This window comes from Brachypodium distachyon, chromosome 2, assembly GCF_000005505.3.
Source record: "Brachypodium distachyon strain Bd21 chromosome 2, Brachypodium_distachyon_v3.0, whole genome shotgun sequence".
NCBI lineage: Eukaryota > Viridiplantae > Streptophyta > Magnoliopsida > Poales > Poaceae > Brachypodium > Brachypodium distachyon.
This window is the reverse complement of record NC_016132.3, coordinates 47335808-47349735: the sequence shown is the minus strand read 5'-3', so window position 1 is coordinate 47349735 and position 13928 is coordinate 47335808. Positions and strand designations below refer to the sequence as shown.

General features: G+C 48.5%; 1 protein-coding gene across 1 annotated transcript; it reads left to right on the top strand.

Moving 5' to 3' along the window:
* The first annotated feature begins 8758 nt into the window (after nt 1-8758).
* Nucleotides 8759-10746, top strand: LOC100824693 (AP2/ERF and B3 domain-containing protein Os01g0693400). The gene has a single exon (XM_003569555.4). The coding sequence runs from the start codon at nt 9268-9270 to the stop codon at nt 10477-10479; it is 1212 nt and encodes a 403-aa protein (XP_003569603.1). The 5' UTR covers nt 8759-9267; the 3' UTR covers nt 10480-10746.
* The last annotated feature ends 3182 nt before the right edge of the window (nt 10747-13928 follow it).

The following is a 13928-nucleotide window of genomic DNA, read 5'->3' as shown; positions in this document are numbered from 1 at the left end:
TAATTCGGCCTTAGGCCCTTTTCGCATAGGGATACTAACGGGCCGTCTGCCCGTTCGCAGGCTAGCACGGGCCGAAGACATGTGTTCTCGGGTGAACACATGTGCGCCATCTTCCGCTCAAAAAAAAAACATGTGCGCCATCTCAAAAAGGAAGACATGTGTGTCAAAGCAGAACGCATATGTACTCCCGAGCACAAGCCTTGGATGCTTTCGGGGTGTTTGGCTGTGCGTGCAATCGGCAAAAGATTTGTCTGTGTCTTTTGGCACGCTGGTTCACACTGTCCATTACCTGATAGTTATGAATCTTATGATGTCTTGATAGTTTTTTAAGTGTCAAATTGCTTGCTGCGTGTTGGTTGTGTATACTACTTGTCGAGTTCACAACTCCTTAATTTTGTACCTTGGCTAAAGGTCACTGATATACCAGTAGTATGTTAGCTAAAGCGCAGCACTGAAAAATAACAACATACGGCTACTAAAATGAACTGCACACTGCTCAGATGTAACAAGAGTTTTGTCCAACGCCTTTCCTGTTCTGCTTTGTACTCTTCACAAAATGAACTGCACACGGCACAGTATGAATTTAGGAGAGCACGCAGGTACGGAAAATTGCAGAGGCACTGAAGCAAACACTATAGCTTAACTTTCTTAACAAGGAGTAGCAATGGCAAACCGCAGCCTCCAACCTAGACGAGCCTACATTGTTTGCAGTACTGCTTTTCTTTTCTTGTAAGAGATGTTTGCAGTACTGTGAGTGATGCGATCAACAGCTAGCACAGTGGCCGTTTAGGAACACGCGGGGGACACACAGACAGCAAGTGAGAGTACGTAGCTCCTGCTTTAACTCCTCCTTCTGTAGTCCTTCACGAGGAAAATATGACGCCGCCTACCTCGTTTCACGCGCAGATAAACGAACTCCCTGATGCGTTCCAATCATTCCACTGTGGATGGCCAGCCCCCGTACGTCAGATTATTAAGGTTGTCACGTACTTTCCGCTGTTGCTCTGCTCCAGCGTACGTACGTACGTACGGTGCTTACTGGCTGTACGTAGCGAGGATTGATCGCTTCCAGCAGAGTAGGCTTCAAAGTCTAAACTGTTAGCTGTCCAGAGCTTAATTGTCCTAGATAACACATCCCAAAAGAGAGTTGACGCCGATAGTTACAAGTCGCGAGTCAGAACATGCAGCAGACACGGACGACTTTGACAGGGAAACCATATAGGCTATAGCTTAGCTATAGTAGGTTTGGTCAAAATACAGGGGAACTGCGATGCGTGCAGTTTGTTTGTGAGGTTTAATTAAGAAGTGATTCGCGACTCCGATACCCCCTCCACAAAGCAGAACAGGGAAAGACGCCTGGCTTCCCGTTAACTAGTGGCCGATCGACGACACCACACCAGGGGCCGGCCAGCAGATTTATAAGACTCCACTAATTTGTCCGTATACAGTTCACATCTGTGGAAAACAATCTTCACATGGAGTTCAGGATAAATAAAGCAAGCTAATGACGCAGCTAGCAGGGCCAGGTCAGGGCATGCACCTCTCCAACCACCCAACAATTGGTCAAAAAGCTTTTCTAAACAAGCCAAATCGCGGTCTCAGGTTAAATATATGTGCGCCTAATGATATCGTCTACCGATGATGACGGAAAGAGCCCCCCAGGCCCCCACGCCAACTTTTGATCTTCTCCTGGCCGCCAGTACTCTTCCACATGCGTGGATCGCCCCGGTCTCCGTGATACTTTAGCTTATGCTGGCGCTAACTACGTACGGCGCCAGGTCAGCCAATTTTAACCAGTCAGCTCCCAGCTCAACTGGTCGGCTCCAGCTTACGTGTGAGCATGTATGTATATGTACATGTGTTTATCGAGTAGACGAGCATCGGACCGAAGAAAGGTAGCCAGAGAACTCGATGCCTCCATCAAATAACTGAAGAGATTACAAAAAGATCATGTTTTGGTGATGTGAAGCACATGGGCGTTTGCAGTGCAGATGAGTACACAACTACGTGCCCTTTTCCTGCATCACCACCTACACCACCCGTCTGCCCATCCATGCGTGATGATAGGCATTTGGCAGCATATAATATTCGCCAAATTGCAACATTTGGATCTATCGATCGAGCTGGAACGAACCGTAATAGACGCGCGATGATTCAGAGAGCAGGAGAATTAAGGCATTACGTGGTAGTACTAGCGGTAGAGTAGTAATACAAGTGTCCCGGGAAGATACGGCATAGGGACGAGATAAGGATGTGTACGTGGTGTGACTCACACCGTGTGAGATGTTTTTTGTCGTTCAGTACGTACATCTCTACATAAAATTGTACTTACACATGTTTAAGCATTTTTTAGTTTGATGATATCGATACTAGTACGGCCGGGCAACTGGTGATCGATAATCAGGACTCGTTACACGTGACGTGAGGACCTCACTGGTCCCGACCGGTGCAAAGCTTTTTCCAACTTTTGGACCTGATCTGTTGTCGTTCTAGAACCGTTTGGAATCGTGGAAGGATTCGGTTGACGAAGTCAGGTAATTGTACACCGACAGATAATAGCCGAGTCGAGATGTGCCACATGATCCAACTATTAAGTAGACCACCGGTTCTATAATATGTTTTCGTTTGAAGGAAAAATTAAGTCGCTCATGGATCTATGGATGGGTCACGGCCAGACGGAACGGCAGTTTAAGCACCTGAGGTTGCTGTCAGTGGCTTTCTTTGCGCGCGAAGGGAACGAATTCGTCAGCCGGAATGGATAATCGAGATGTGCCGCGGGCTATAGCTAATGAGTAATGAGCTCTTTCGCTTCCGTCCAAATTATTATACGATGCTACCACATCAGTCATCAGCAGCTCGATCAGCTGGCTGTCCCTCGATCCCCGGTCCCTCTCTTTCCCACACACAAGCTCTTCCGTTACGGCAGCTAAAGAAAGCTGCTCAATGCAATGTTATCATTCGAGCTTTTCCAGATAAGGAAGGAGGGAGAGGCATGCATGCGTGCATTATTTAATTTTTACTTTTTGAGATGAGCATCGTCTTTTACATGTGAACAAGACACAGGCGGAGGGGGAAAGGAAGAAATTAACCACTAAGCCACATGCAAAGGAGTGATTACTTAGCACCAATATTATCATTAAGCACATAGGCCAGATGAACTTTCACCGAACCGAGACCAACCGAACCGAGAACTGGCCGCGGAAGGGACAGCTAACTTATCTCATCCGCCTTATCTGGAACACAATTGGCAAAACCAACAGCCAAATCACAGAGAGAATCTCGCCTCCCATTCCTGCTAAAAAAAGAGAGCACGCTCAATCGCTCATCCTAAAGGACAACAAGCCCATGCACATCTGCATTATTCAAGCAGGGGTGCCGAATAAAGAAAATGGAATGGATAGATAAGCCCTGGAGAGAGAGATAGAAACAGCAGCGGGAGATGGACATGGAACGAAAGCAGCAGCCGAAACAGCGATGCCCAGTGTCAGCGGTCAGCACGAGACCGGACAGCAGCTGCAAATTGTTTCTGGGGGGAATGCACTTGGCGCCCGCAGGCCGGCCTGGTCCACACTTCATGTGAACGCCCACGCCCCTCCCTCATCCGCCTGCCCAGTCTACCATGCACATGCAAGTGGTCACACCGCGGCCGCCATCCTTGACACTGTTTAGCGTTTACGACATAGTTGTTGTTTGTTTTGCAAAAGGAAAATGGTGTAACTGTATCGACGATATAATGTGTGTTTGGTTGAACAGAATTGAATTTTTCAAGATCTACATAATGGGATGATATGGAATGGTTTCACACCGGCATGTTTGGTCCGAAGAACGTGGGAAACGGTTTAAAAAATTTGTTTAAATGATGGAGGTATGAGTTTGCTTCACATATATCTGAAATATTTAATTCGTTCGATGAAACCATCTTACTCCATTCCACTTTGCTATAAGCAGAAACTTGAAAATATTACGTTTGATGAAACCAATTTATAAGTAGAAACCATTTGATTCAATCTGCAGACTTTACATGTGACACTCTCAAACTTGGAAGGTATGCAAAATAAGTTGATCAAAGGTAACTAAAATACAGACGACAACGCACCAGGTGAAAAACTCGCAAAAAATTGAAAACTTTCTATACCCATTCAATCTAAGATAAATGGATCAGATGAAATGTGAAACTCTACCCGCTTAAATATATTTTCTGAAAAACCTCTTGTGATTAGAGGACTAGAGGGTTTTTTTCATAAAATATATTTAAGTGATCAGTGATGGAACCTTTCATCTGATCCATTTATTTGAGATGTAATGGATATGATCGAAAGTTTTCAAGTTTTCACAAAATAGAAGTTTTCACATGATACGTCATCAAAGTAGATTTAGTAATTGCCTTGCTACATGAACACATAGAGGGAGTCATTTTGTCGATGTTTCCATGATTTAGATATGCATTTTTGCATAATCTAAATAAAAAAATGTCTTTAGAGTTGAGCGAGGTCCAAGTGAACTCACGTGACATATCACGAGCATGAGTGCTTCATGCAAGAGGAGAAGGAAGGATGAATATGAAAAATAAGGTGACAGAGGAAGAGATCGATGAGGAGGCGTCTGACCTTGTAATGCTCCTGGGCTTAGCTAGACAGAAGCTTGATCAGGACGTTGATTCCTTTGCCTGGAATAATACCGATGGCGGTGGACGACTAGATCTGTTTGCAAGGTCACGGAGTAAGACAAGGTGGTAAAACACCGAATTGTCAGAGGAGTATTGCCCAAGAGTTTTTACTTGTTCTCAATATTCATGTAAACCATGATATAATTAGATAACCTTAAGGGGTGCACACGGCACAACGTAGATCCAAGATTAAAAGGTAAAGCGCGCAAGGTATCCTCAAACTATTTCACTAATAACTCTAACTCAAACTCAAATAAGTTGGCGCATTGTTGACCATTGACCGAAACTACTTAATGGTTAGTTTGGACCTATATGAGTAACCAAGAGTACGTTTTGTGTCCAGCCATCGTTTATCAAAGTTTTGGGCCTAAGTAAAGCAAAAACACCGGGTACAGTTCAAAGGCCATTTCAAGAATAGAAAATAGTTGCCGAAACTGAAAATATCTCAACCACAAAAAGTGTCACATACGTTTAAATATTAGACTTGACATCGGTGATAGTATTTTTTTTCTGGATTTATTCTGGAATTTATCGGGCGTTGCATTGGTAGTGCATTGTGTTTCCTCAACAAACAAAAAGGGAAATAGTTCACGGACCTCTGCTGCACATCACTTAGTCAGCAAAAAGTCTATATACCAGGTGGCCATAAAAGAAAAACAAAGTCAGTCAACCCTCACCCAATACTACTATTCTCTCTGTAATCAAATCAATTATGTAGTTCCCGCAAGAAAATAATTCTGTGAGATATTTTTCTCCTGGACAATGACCCGTTGAATTCACGCTCCTCAACAGACGACCAATGAGAAGAGCCACCTTCTATTATACGGAACTAGCAAAAGACGCGTCGGTTGCTACGGAACAACAAAAAATTGTATCAAAACATAAAATCAAATATTGATGTGTTTCATGGACACATATGTATATAACGATTATGATATGTTTATTTTTTATGCTATACTTTGGTCTCTCTTTTTTGCACATGTATTATTTCTATATCTCGTGTAAAGAGAAAGTGACACATGCTCAATCCTTTTGCTCTCTATCTCAACAGGTTATCACTGTTCTCACATACACCACACTTGAAAAGTCATGCATGAGCGTTTTTTAACTTTTTTGCTGAATTCATAAAGTGATTCTCAATATAATCATGACTAATGAAGAACATGTAGCAATGATAACGTTTATCACTTCCATCAGTCCAAACCGCTCAACCTCCCGTGTGATGATGATTTAAACAGCAAGCATCGATATATCGATCACGACAGCAAGCAGCAGCATCCATCATATAAAGCAAGCGGCAGTATAAAGCAGCCTTCCTGCTCTCCTATTACTTCTACTCCTTACTTTATTTCTCAACTAACTTTCCCCAATTTCTCTCGCTCTCCCTCTGACTATTCTCTCCATCCACCCTGAGTGTAAACTCATCCTCTCCCCGCCCCGATTCATCCCGCCACCGAACATTGTGCGCCCGCCCGCTTGTGCGCACCGCCTCCGTCCATAGATTCCTGCTGCCAGTCCGCTCCCGCGGGCCGCCTGCTCCCACTTGCTGCCCGACACACCTATGCGCCCTCTCATAGCCTTGTTCGCCCGTTCGCAGCGGTCGAGGCGCGCGACGGAGCCACGGGTCCGCAGCTGCCTTCCGCACACGGACGCCGCCGACGCGCACGAGCTGGTGGAGGCGACCAAGAGCGGCGGCGGGCACTGTCGAGATCCGAATCGGGTGGGGTTGAGATTCGTAGGAGAGGAGGAGCGAGGAGGGCTCTGTTGTTTTTTTTTTCTTTTTTAGGCAACATGTGTTTTTTCTGTGCTTGAGGACCGCGGGAGACGGGATTAAAAGGCGTGTGGGGACAACGGTGGCCGATTCGTAATTTCGGTGAAGTGACATACCACGACGTCCGTACCATCATCACCTACTCCAATTTAATATATTGGTATAGACTAGTGGAAATGCCCGTGCGGTGCCACGGCCCAACCACTTTAAAAGATGATCCCGTGCACTAATAAATCATCATCATTCAAATTCTGTTCCACATTTTCACATTCTAACAAGAAAAGATCCAATACAAAAGTTCAAAACATAGAGCAAATTTGTATACATCCAAAAGTCTGGAACCCATAGAAAGAAGATGCTAATTTCCAAGCATGCAGTTGAACTATCAGTAGATGCTAATTTCCAATCAGCACATGGTAATCATTCGGTGCATGGTAGAACACTAGTCTATCTATTATCCATAGCAGCTACCATCAATCAGGTTGGGAGTACATCCCAATTAGCTATCGAATTATCCGTCGATTGGTATAAAGCACCACAACAAACGAAAACAACAAGGACTCGCCGGATGGTTGAACTATGGCCGGCCACCTACTGGATCTCATGCGTGGATGGCGAACGACGGCCACTTTCGGGATCACGCGTTGGGACTACGGACAGCGGTCGTCGGGTGGATCTCGCATGGGGTCGGTATGCTTGGAGTGGCCAGGCCGCAAACTGCAGCGAGAAAAGCAGTGATGTCCAGGCGAAGGAAGGAGCAGGAGGTCGGGGGAGAGAAGGGAGGCGGGTGCGGTGGGGTTGGTAGCCAGAGAGGAAGGGAGCTGCGGCGGCGGGGGCGATGGAGCAGGTTGGGTGGGGCGTCGGGAGGGGATCGAGCAGGTTGGGCGCTGGGGGTGTCCGGGTCGAGAGAAATAACAAGCGGTGGCATATTGACCGTAATTTTGATGACATGACGTACGGCGGCGGTCGTACCATCACCACCAACTCCAATTTAATCTCTCTCTATATATAATATATATGCCGTAATTTTGATGACATGACGTACGACGGTGGTCGTACCATCACCACCAACTCTAATTTATATATTGTTATAGATTATAGATATATGCCGTAGTTTTGATGACATGACGTACGGCGGCCGTCATACCATCACGACCAACTCCAATTTAATATATTGATATAGATACGTATACACGAACCAGGCTTAGAGGAAGGTTTTCTTCCCATAGTCTTTCCATTTTATCTGTCCAAAACCGGGCAACAAACAGGCCATTCAAATTCTTAGTTTCCCTGTAAAAACAAACACGCACAAATAACTAATCTCCGGTTTCGACATGCATCGCGCGCGGTCTACTGTATTTTATTTCCTGGCGCTTAACTTCCCCACGCGGCTAGGTACAGACTGTAGCTAGCGCCGTACGTACGTAATGCATCTGGAATTCCACGCGGCGTGGCTCTGAGGTGCATGCGACAAGTTGCAGCTTGCTAGCGATAGCATTGCAACTATTGCAAGTCGGCGTTGCATGTTTCTGCAATTGCTCCACTGTTTCTCTTCGTAGCCCCGTCCACTTGACGAGCTCGGCCGCATCGCTGGGTCGCGTGGCAACAAATCTGACCAGATTTATCGCTCCCTGTTGTTTAAACGTCCAGCGCACCCATGAAAATTCTAAAGCCCACTTGCCCGTTTTAAGACTGGCGTGCGCCGACTTATCAAACCACCGCTTTAACACAAAAGATTATCTCTTCTGAGTAGTACTACTGTACTAGCAGCTTAACTAGCTTTATGATAGAATCAACAGAGCTTATCGACGTGTAGTGCTAGGATCGACCAACAATGCTGTGGTGTCCAGTTGCTGGCCGGCCAGCTGCACACGCGGTGCTCCCTCGAACGCTAGGAAAACTCTCCCGTTTACTGGACTTTTCTGCCAGGTCGATCCCAATCACTCCCCTGTCGCTTATGGACAATTCACCTTGGTGTTTCTAGTTCCTTGTTTGTACCATTCCCCTCCCCAGCTAACATAAGAATTTTCCCAGTTGATGAAGTTGTATCCAGACAGTCTCCTCCAAAAGCTTCCAGAAATGGGCTCACCAGTCCATGCAATCAACGTCGCGACAGTGGCAACACGCAATCCATCTATCTGAAACACATATATCCGACCCGACCATGTAAGCAACAATAATGAAAGCCCCAAACCTGATGCCAAAAAAAATGCCAAATAAAGGCAGAATGGAGAAGGGATCCATGGGCGGCCGGATAGCCAGCTCACATCATCATTCATCAGCAACAAGAACAATCTTTTCCGTCGACCACGCTACTGTCTATCTATCTATCTATCCCTTGAGCCAACCCATTCGCTGACTGACACACCAACGCTGGCCTAGCCAGCCAGCCAGCCCATGAGGCATCAGCGAGCCACACTGTCGTCATGTATCCATGTCTGAATCGAGTCTCACAGCCAGCCCATGGGTGTTGACGTCTACTTCTATCCAAATCCAACGCAGCAGCGACAGTTTTATATGGTTTGCAGCCACCGGAAAGCGAGAGAAAGAAAATCAACCGAAAAACACCAGAGCAAAACCATGAGCCACGCCCAAGCCCACGCGGATCATGTCACAGAGTGTGGTACATTAGTATAGCACCCCATGCCATACACGACACCCACCGCCCGCCCGGCCCGATCCTATATATCCCACGCCTCTTCCTGCCTCCCTCCCTCGACTATCAATCCACCTACAATTCGAGGTTCTAGCATCGTTTACCAACAGAAGAAGCGCACATAGGTACCTGGGTCCTGGAATAGTACTACTCCACGGCAGTCAGTGTTCCGAAATGGACAGCTCCAGCTGCCTCGCGGATGAAACCAACAGCGGCGGCGCGTCCACGGACAAGCTCAAGGCGCTGGTCGCGGCGGCCACGGCCACGGCACCGCTGGAACGCATGGGCAGCGGCGCAAGCGCGGTGCTGGACGCGGCCGAGCCTGGCGCCGAGGCGGACTCCGGCCGTGTCGTGCAGCAGGGCGCCGGCGTTGGCGGGAAGCTCCCCTCGTCCAAGTACAAGGGCGTCGTCCCGCAGCCCAACGGGCGCTGGGGCGCGCAGATCTACGAGCGGCACCAGCGCGTGTGGCTCGGCACCTTCGCCGGCGAGGCCGACGCGGCGCGCGCCTACGACGTCGCCGCGCAGCGCTTCCGCGGCCGCGACGCCGTCACCAACTTCCGCCCGCTCTCCGAGTCCAGCCCCGACCCCGCCGACGCCGCCGAGCTCCGCTTCCTCGCCTCCCGCTCCAAGGCGGAGGTCGTCGACATGCTCCGCAAGCACACATACTTCGACGAGCTCGCCCAGAGCAGGCGCGCTTTCGCCGCCGCTGCTGCTTCCGTCCCCACCATCGCCTCGCGCCATAACGGGCAGCACTCTTCGCCAAGTCCGTTCCCTGCCGCGGCAGCGGCTGCCGCTGCCGCGGCAAGGGAGCACCTGTTCGACAAGACGGTCACGCCCAGCGACGTGGGCAAGCTGAACAGGCTGGTGATACCGAAGCAGCACGCGGAGAAGCACTTCCCGCTGCAGCTCCCCGCGGCCGCCGCGGCCGGGGGCGGCGGCGAGAGCTGCAAGGGCCTGCTGCTCAACTTCGAGGACGCCGGCGGCAAGGTGTGGCGGTTCCGCTACTCGTACTGGAACAGCAGCCAGAGCTACGTGCTCACCAAGGGCTGGAGCCGCTTCGTCAAGGAGAAGGGACTCCACGCCGGAGACGTCGTCGGCTTCTACCGCTCCGTCGCCGGCGCCGGGGAAGACAGCAAGCTCTTCATCGACTGCAAGCTGCGGCCCAACAGTACTAACACCGCCGCCGCCGCAGTCTTTACGGACCTCCCTGTGGATCAGTCGGCTCCTGTGGCCAAGCCCGTGAGGCTCTTCGGCGTTGACTTGACCATACAGCCGGCCCCGGAGCAGGGGACGGCCGGGTGCAAGAGGACTACCAGGGACTTCGTGAAACCGGCCGGCCCGCAAGTGCCGTTCAAGAAGCAATGCATAAAGCTCGCACTAGTGTAGAGTAGTAGCAACTGCTGTTAATTGTAGCTTGATTTCTCGTTAGAAAGTTGCGGTTTTTTTGCTCGCATAATTCAGGTGATAGCGTAGTCCCTCCTTGGTATCTCACCACGCTAGCTTGTTTATTTGTCTTGTTCTTCCATGCTCTGATGTAAATCTTTTCCTCCCAAAAGGTGTTATACCAATGAAGCAAACCTTAGAAAGGTTAGCTAGATCGCCGATCAACTAACAAGGAAGAAGAAGAACATAACTACTTATTAACATTTTTAATGTTGCCTAGCTCTCGTCGGTTTCCAGATATCTAGCATTTTGACTTGGCTTCTCTGATACTACACCCCTGAGCTGTGATGTGATGGTAGTGCAACTACACATACCGCAGTGTCAGGTGCATGCATGTACCGCCAGCTAATTCGGGGAAACATTGAAAGAAGCTGTGCACATCAGCCATCTATCTGATGGCTCACTGGCAGGGTAGGGAGCGCGCCCATGTCTCGCATGCATGCACACTACGGACATCTCCCGCTGTAGATGTGATAAACTTATCAAGGAACAGGGAAGAGGGCACAGTCCCTTTTTACAGGGATATGCTCGCCAGTAGAAAAGATCAAATAGATCTGATGGAAACAAAACAAAATGCAGTGTCCGGCCCTACAGCTTGCATACTGTACCTCGCGCCGGATAGCAACACAACACGTACAAGTTGCTAGATAGAGCGAGGTGGGTGGTTGCTGCTAGCTACTAGCTAGTAGCACCTAGCTAAGCTAGGATAGGACTACTTGCATGCCCATTTGTTCGTTGTTTAATCACATGCATGCACGGCGTGATCATCTCTTTGTTGACATGTGCAACACATTGCCGTCGATTTAGCAGTACTGGCATAGTGTTTTGTTTTCGACGGGTTGTCAGCCCCCTCCAGCTCAGGCTGATGTAGACAGATTTACGCAGCGGAGTGTTTCCGTTGGCTTCACGCGGGGTTTTGTCCGGCCAAGGTAGAGATCAGGCAAACGGTAGGTCGCCGGTGGAATCTTGCATCAAGGTGCGCCGGCCGCCGGTTACCATAAGATAAGATGCACCGGCGCGAGCGGCAAATCGATAGCCTTCTGCCCTTCTACTCCACTTGTTTCCCCTGTTCACTTGTTACCCCATTCTTAAATCTTGCTTCTAAATCTAGAGAGTACTATGAGAAGCTACAGGCCTGACACTAGCAAACAGAGCATCACGTACAGCGCTAACGTACCGAAGGGATAAATGCAAGAAACGATCAATGCCTGGTAAGGCGGTGATCCACTTCTCCTGATTTAAAGAGGTCCAGGCCGAGTCACCAACAGGCAGACTCCATCGGTCGCCACGTACGGAAAGAGACGCGGCAGACACGGCTCTTGAGGAGATCAGGGCCGGGGGGGGACTCCTGCGCTCCTTGCCTGTCTTTTTCAACAATAATCTGCGAGCGGCAACATGGAGACAAGTTGCGAATATAAAGGCGCTCCTCGGTCGCTTCGCCACCTAATGTTTGCCCTTGCTGGTCGTTAACACGGAACAAGCTAATGGAAGAAGTACTTCAGCAATACCCACTCCCAGCCAAGTGAATTCCAAAATATCGAATTGAAACAAGTGATTCCGGTTCCAATGGATGTGCGAGGGACGACCGACACCCACTTGCTGGAGAGCACGCCTGAGGTGAGTCATCGTTTTGGTTAGATATTTGCTTAAACCACGTGAGACGAGAGCCCAGAATACAAACGCGTGTCACGGATTACCGTGTGAGGGGAGAAATACCAGCGCTGCAAACCTGCTCTTTGTAGTTTGTACGTTATAAATATCCTGACGTGGGCCATTTCTCCGCGACTCCGCTCCATCTTCGGGTCGTAACACGGCGACGCTTGAACAGAAGTTATGCGGTTGTCAAGGTACATTACTACCCTGATGCACACATGTGCCACTTGATTCACTACTTGCATTCAGCGGCGTTTGGCAAAAGTCATCGGTCGTCACAGCAGCAGGATTCCTGTACATTACTCTACGTGGTCTAGTCAGAACAAGTCTAGCCGTTGCTGAAAAACCTGCGATTCAGTGTTTTTCGGTTTTGAAAAAACACGGTCAGAATAAAAACCGAAAACTGAACCGAAAACGAGTATGCGGTATCTGTTCACCCCGAGTCCTCGCAAAACCGAAACTGAACCGAAAACGAGCAGCCAGGCGTCCGACGGCCATGGGTGCGGGCGCTGGCGGCGGCGCAAGGACAAGTGAAAGATTGGTGTGGTCGACTAGGAGGGGTGAATAGGTGACTAACAAATTTTAACTTTTCTTTTCTCGAAAGATACAGACACTTAATCCTAAGGTCCACTAAATTCTCTAAAAGGAATGCAACCCTAGTATGAAGTGCACTATCCGAAGCAAAGTATACACAATGAAGTAAACAAGTAAGTAAAAGGGGCAAGTATGATACCACACGGGAAGACGAAAATTTCATCGGAGTTTCACCTATTGGGATCGGTGTACGTCTCTGTTTGGAGGAGTGCTCTACCACAAAGGGAGAGACGCCACGAAGGCTCACTCTATTCTCCAACTCACCACACCACAAAGGTGGGATGAGCTCTCACAACACCACAAAAGGCGAGGTGAGTTTCACTAATGGCTTCCTTGAAGGCGAACGTCGAACCTTTACAAACAAGGAGAAGGGCACGAATCTACAACTAAATTGGAGGCTCATTTCCAAATCCTTAAACACCTCCTCACAAGATTGGAGTGCTTGAAGAGACACCTTCCGGCTAGGGATCCCAAAATCCCAAGAGTAACAAAATCCACCAAGGAAAACGAGGGGAATCAACTTTTGATTTGGTGAAACCCTAGATCGAGCTCTTCTCAACCCTTCCTCAAAGTATTGGCTTGAGGGATGCACTAGGGAGAGAGATCTTGAGATTTGAAACTCTTGGTGTTCTTGAGTGAGAGAATGGGGATGAACTGGGTGCGCTCGGGCAAGAAACCCGTTGGGGACAAAGCACCTTTTATACCCCATCGAAATCCAGCCGTTAGGACACATTTTAGTAACCCCGGTACCGGGCCGATAGTGGACCGGAAGTTCTAGGGGGTAGAACTTCCGTCCTGCTACCGGCCTCCTACCGCTTTACTCATAAGGATTCCAGTAGCGTTTCAGTACCATACCGGCACCAGGGTGGAACTTCCGCCCATCGGAACCTCCAGCTAATTAGGCGGTAGTACCGACTATCACTGGAAAAGTCTGACAGTCAAAGCAGGATAACGACAACTCTCAACTCAAAACTGGGTTTAGGCTTTATGTGGGTGCAATTCAGTAGATTTGTGTACGTGAAGTTGATTCACCCAAAACTTTCCCAAATGAATTCTCTTTTTATAGTACGGATTTTCTTACGACTTGATAAAATAAAAAAGCGTAAATCCTTATACGCTTCTTTCCTTTTTTAGGGTGATAAATC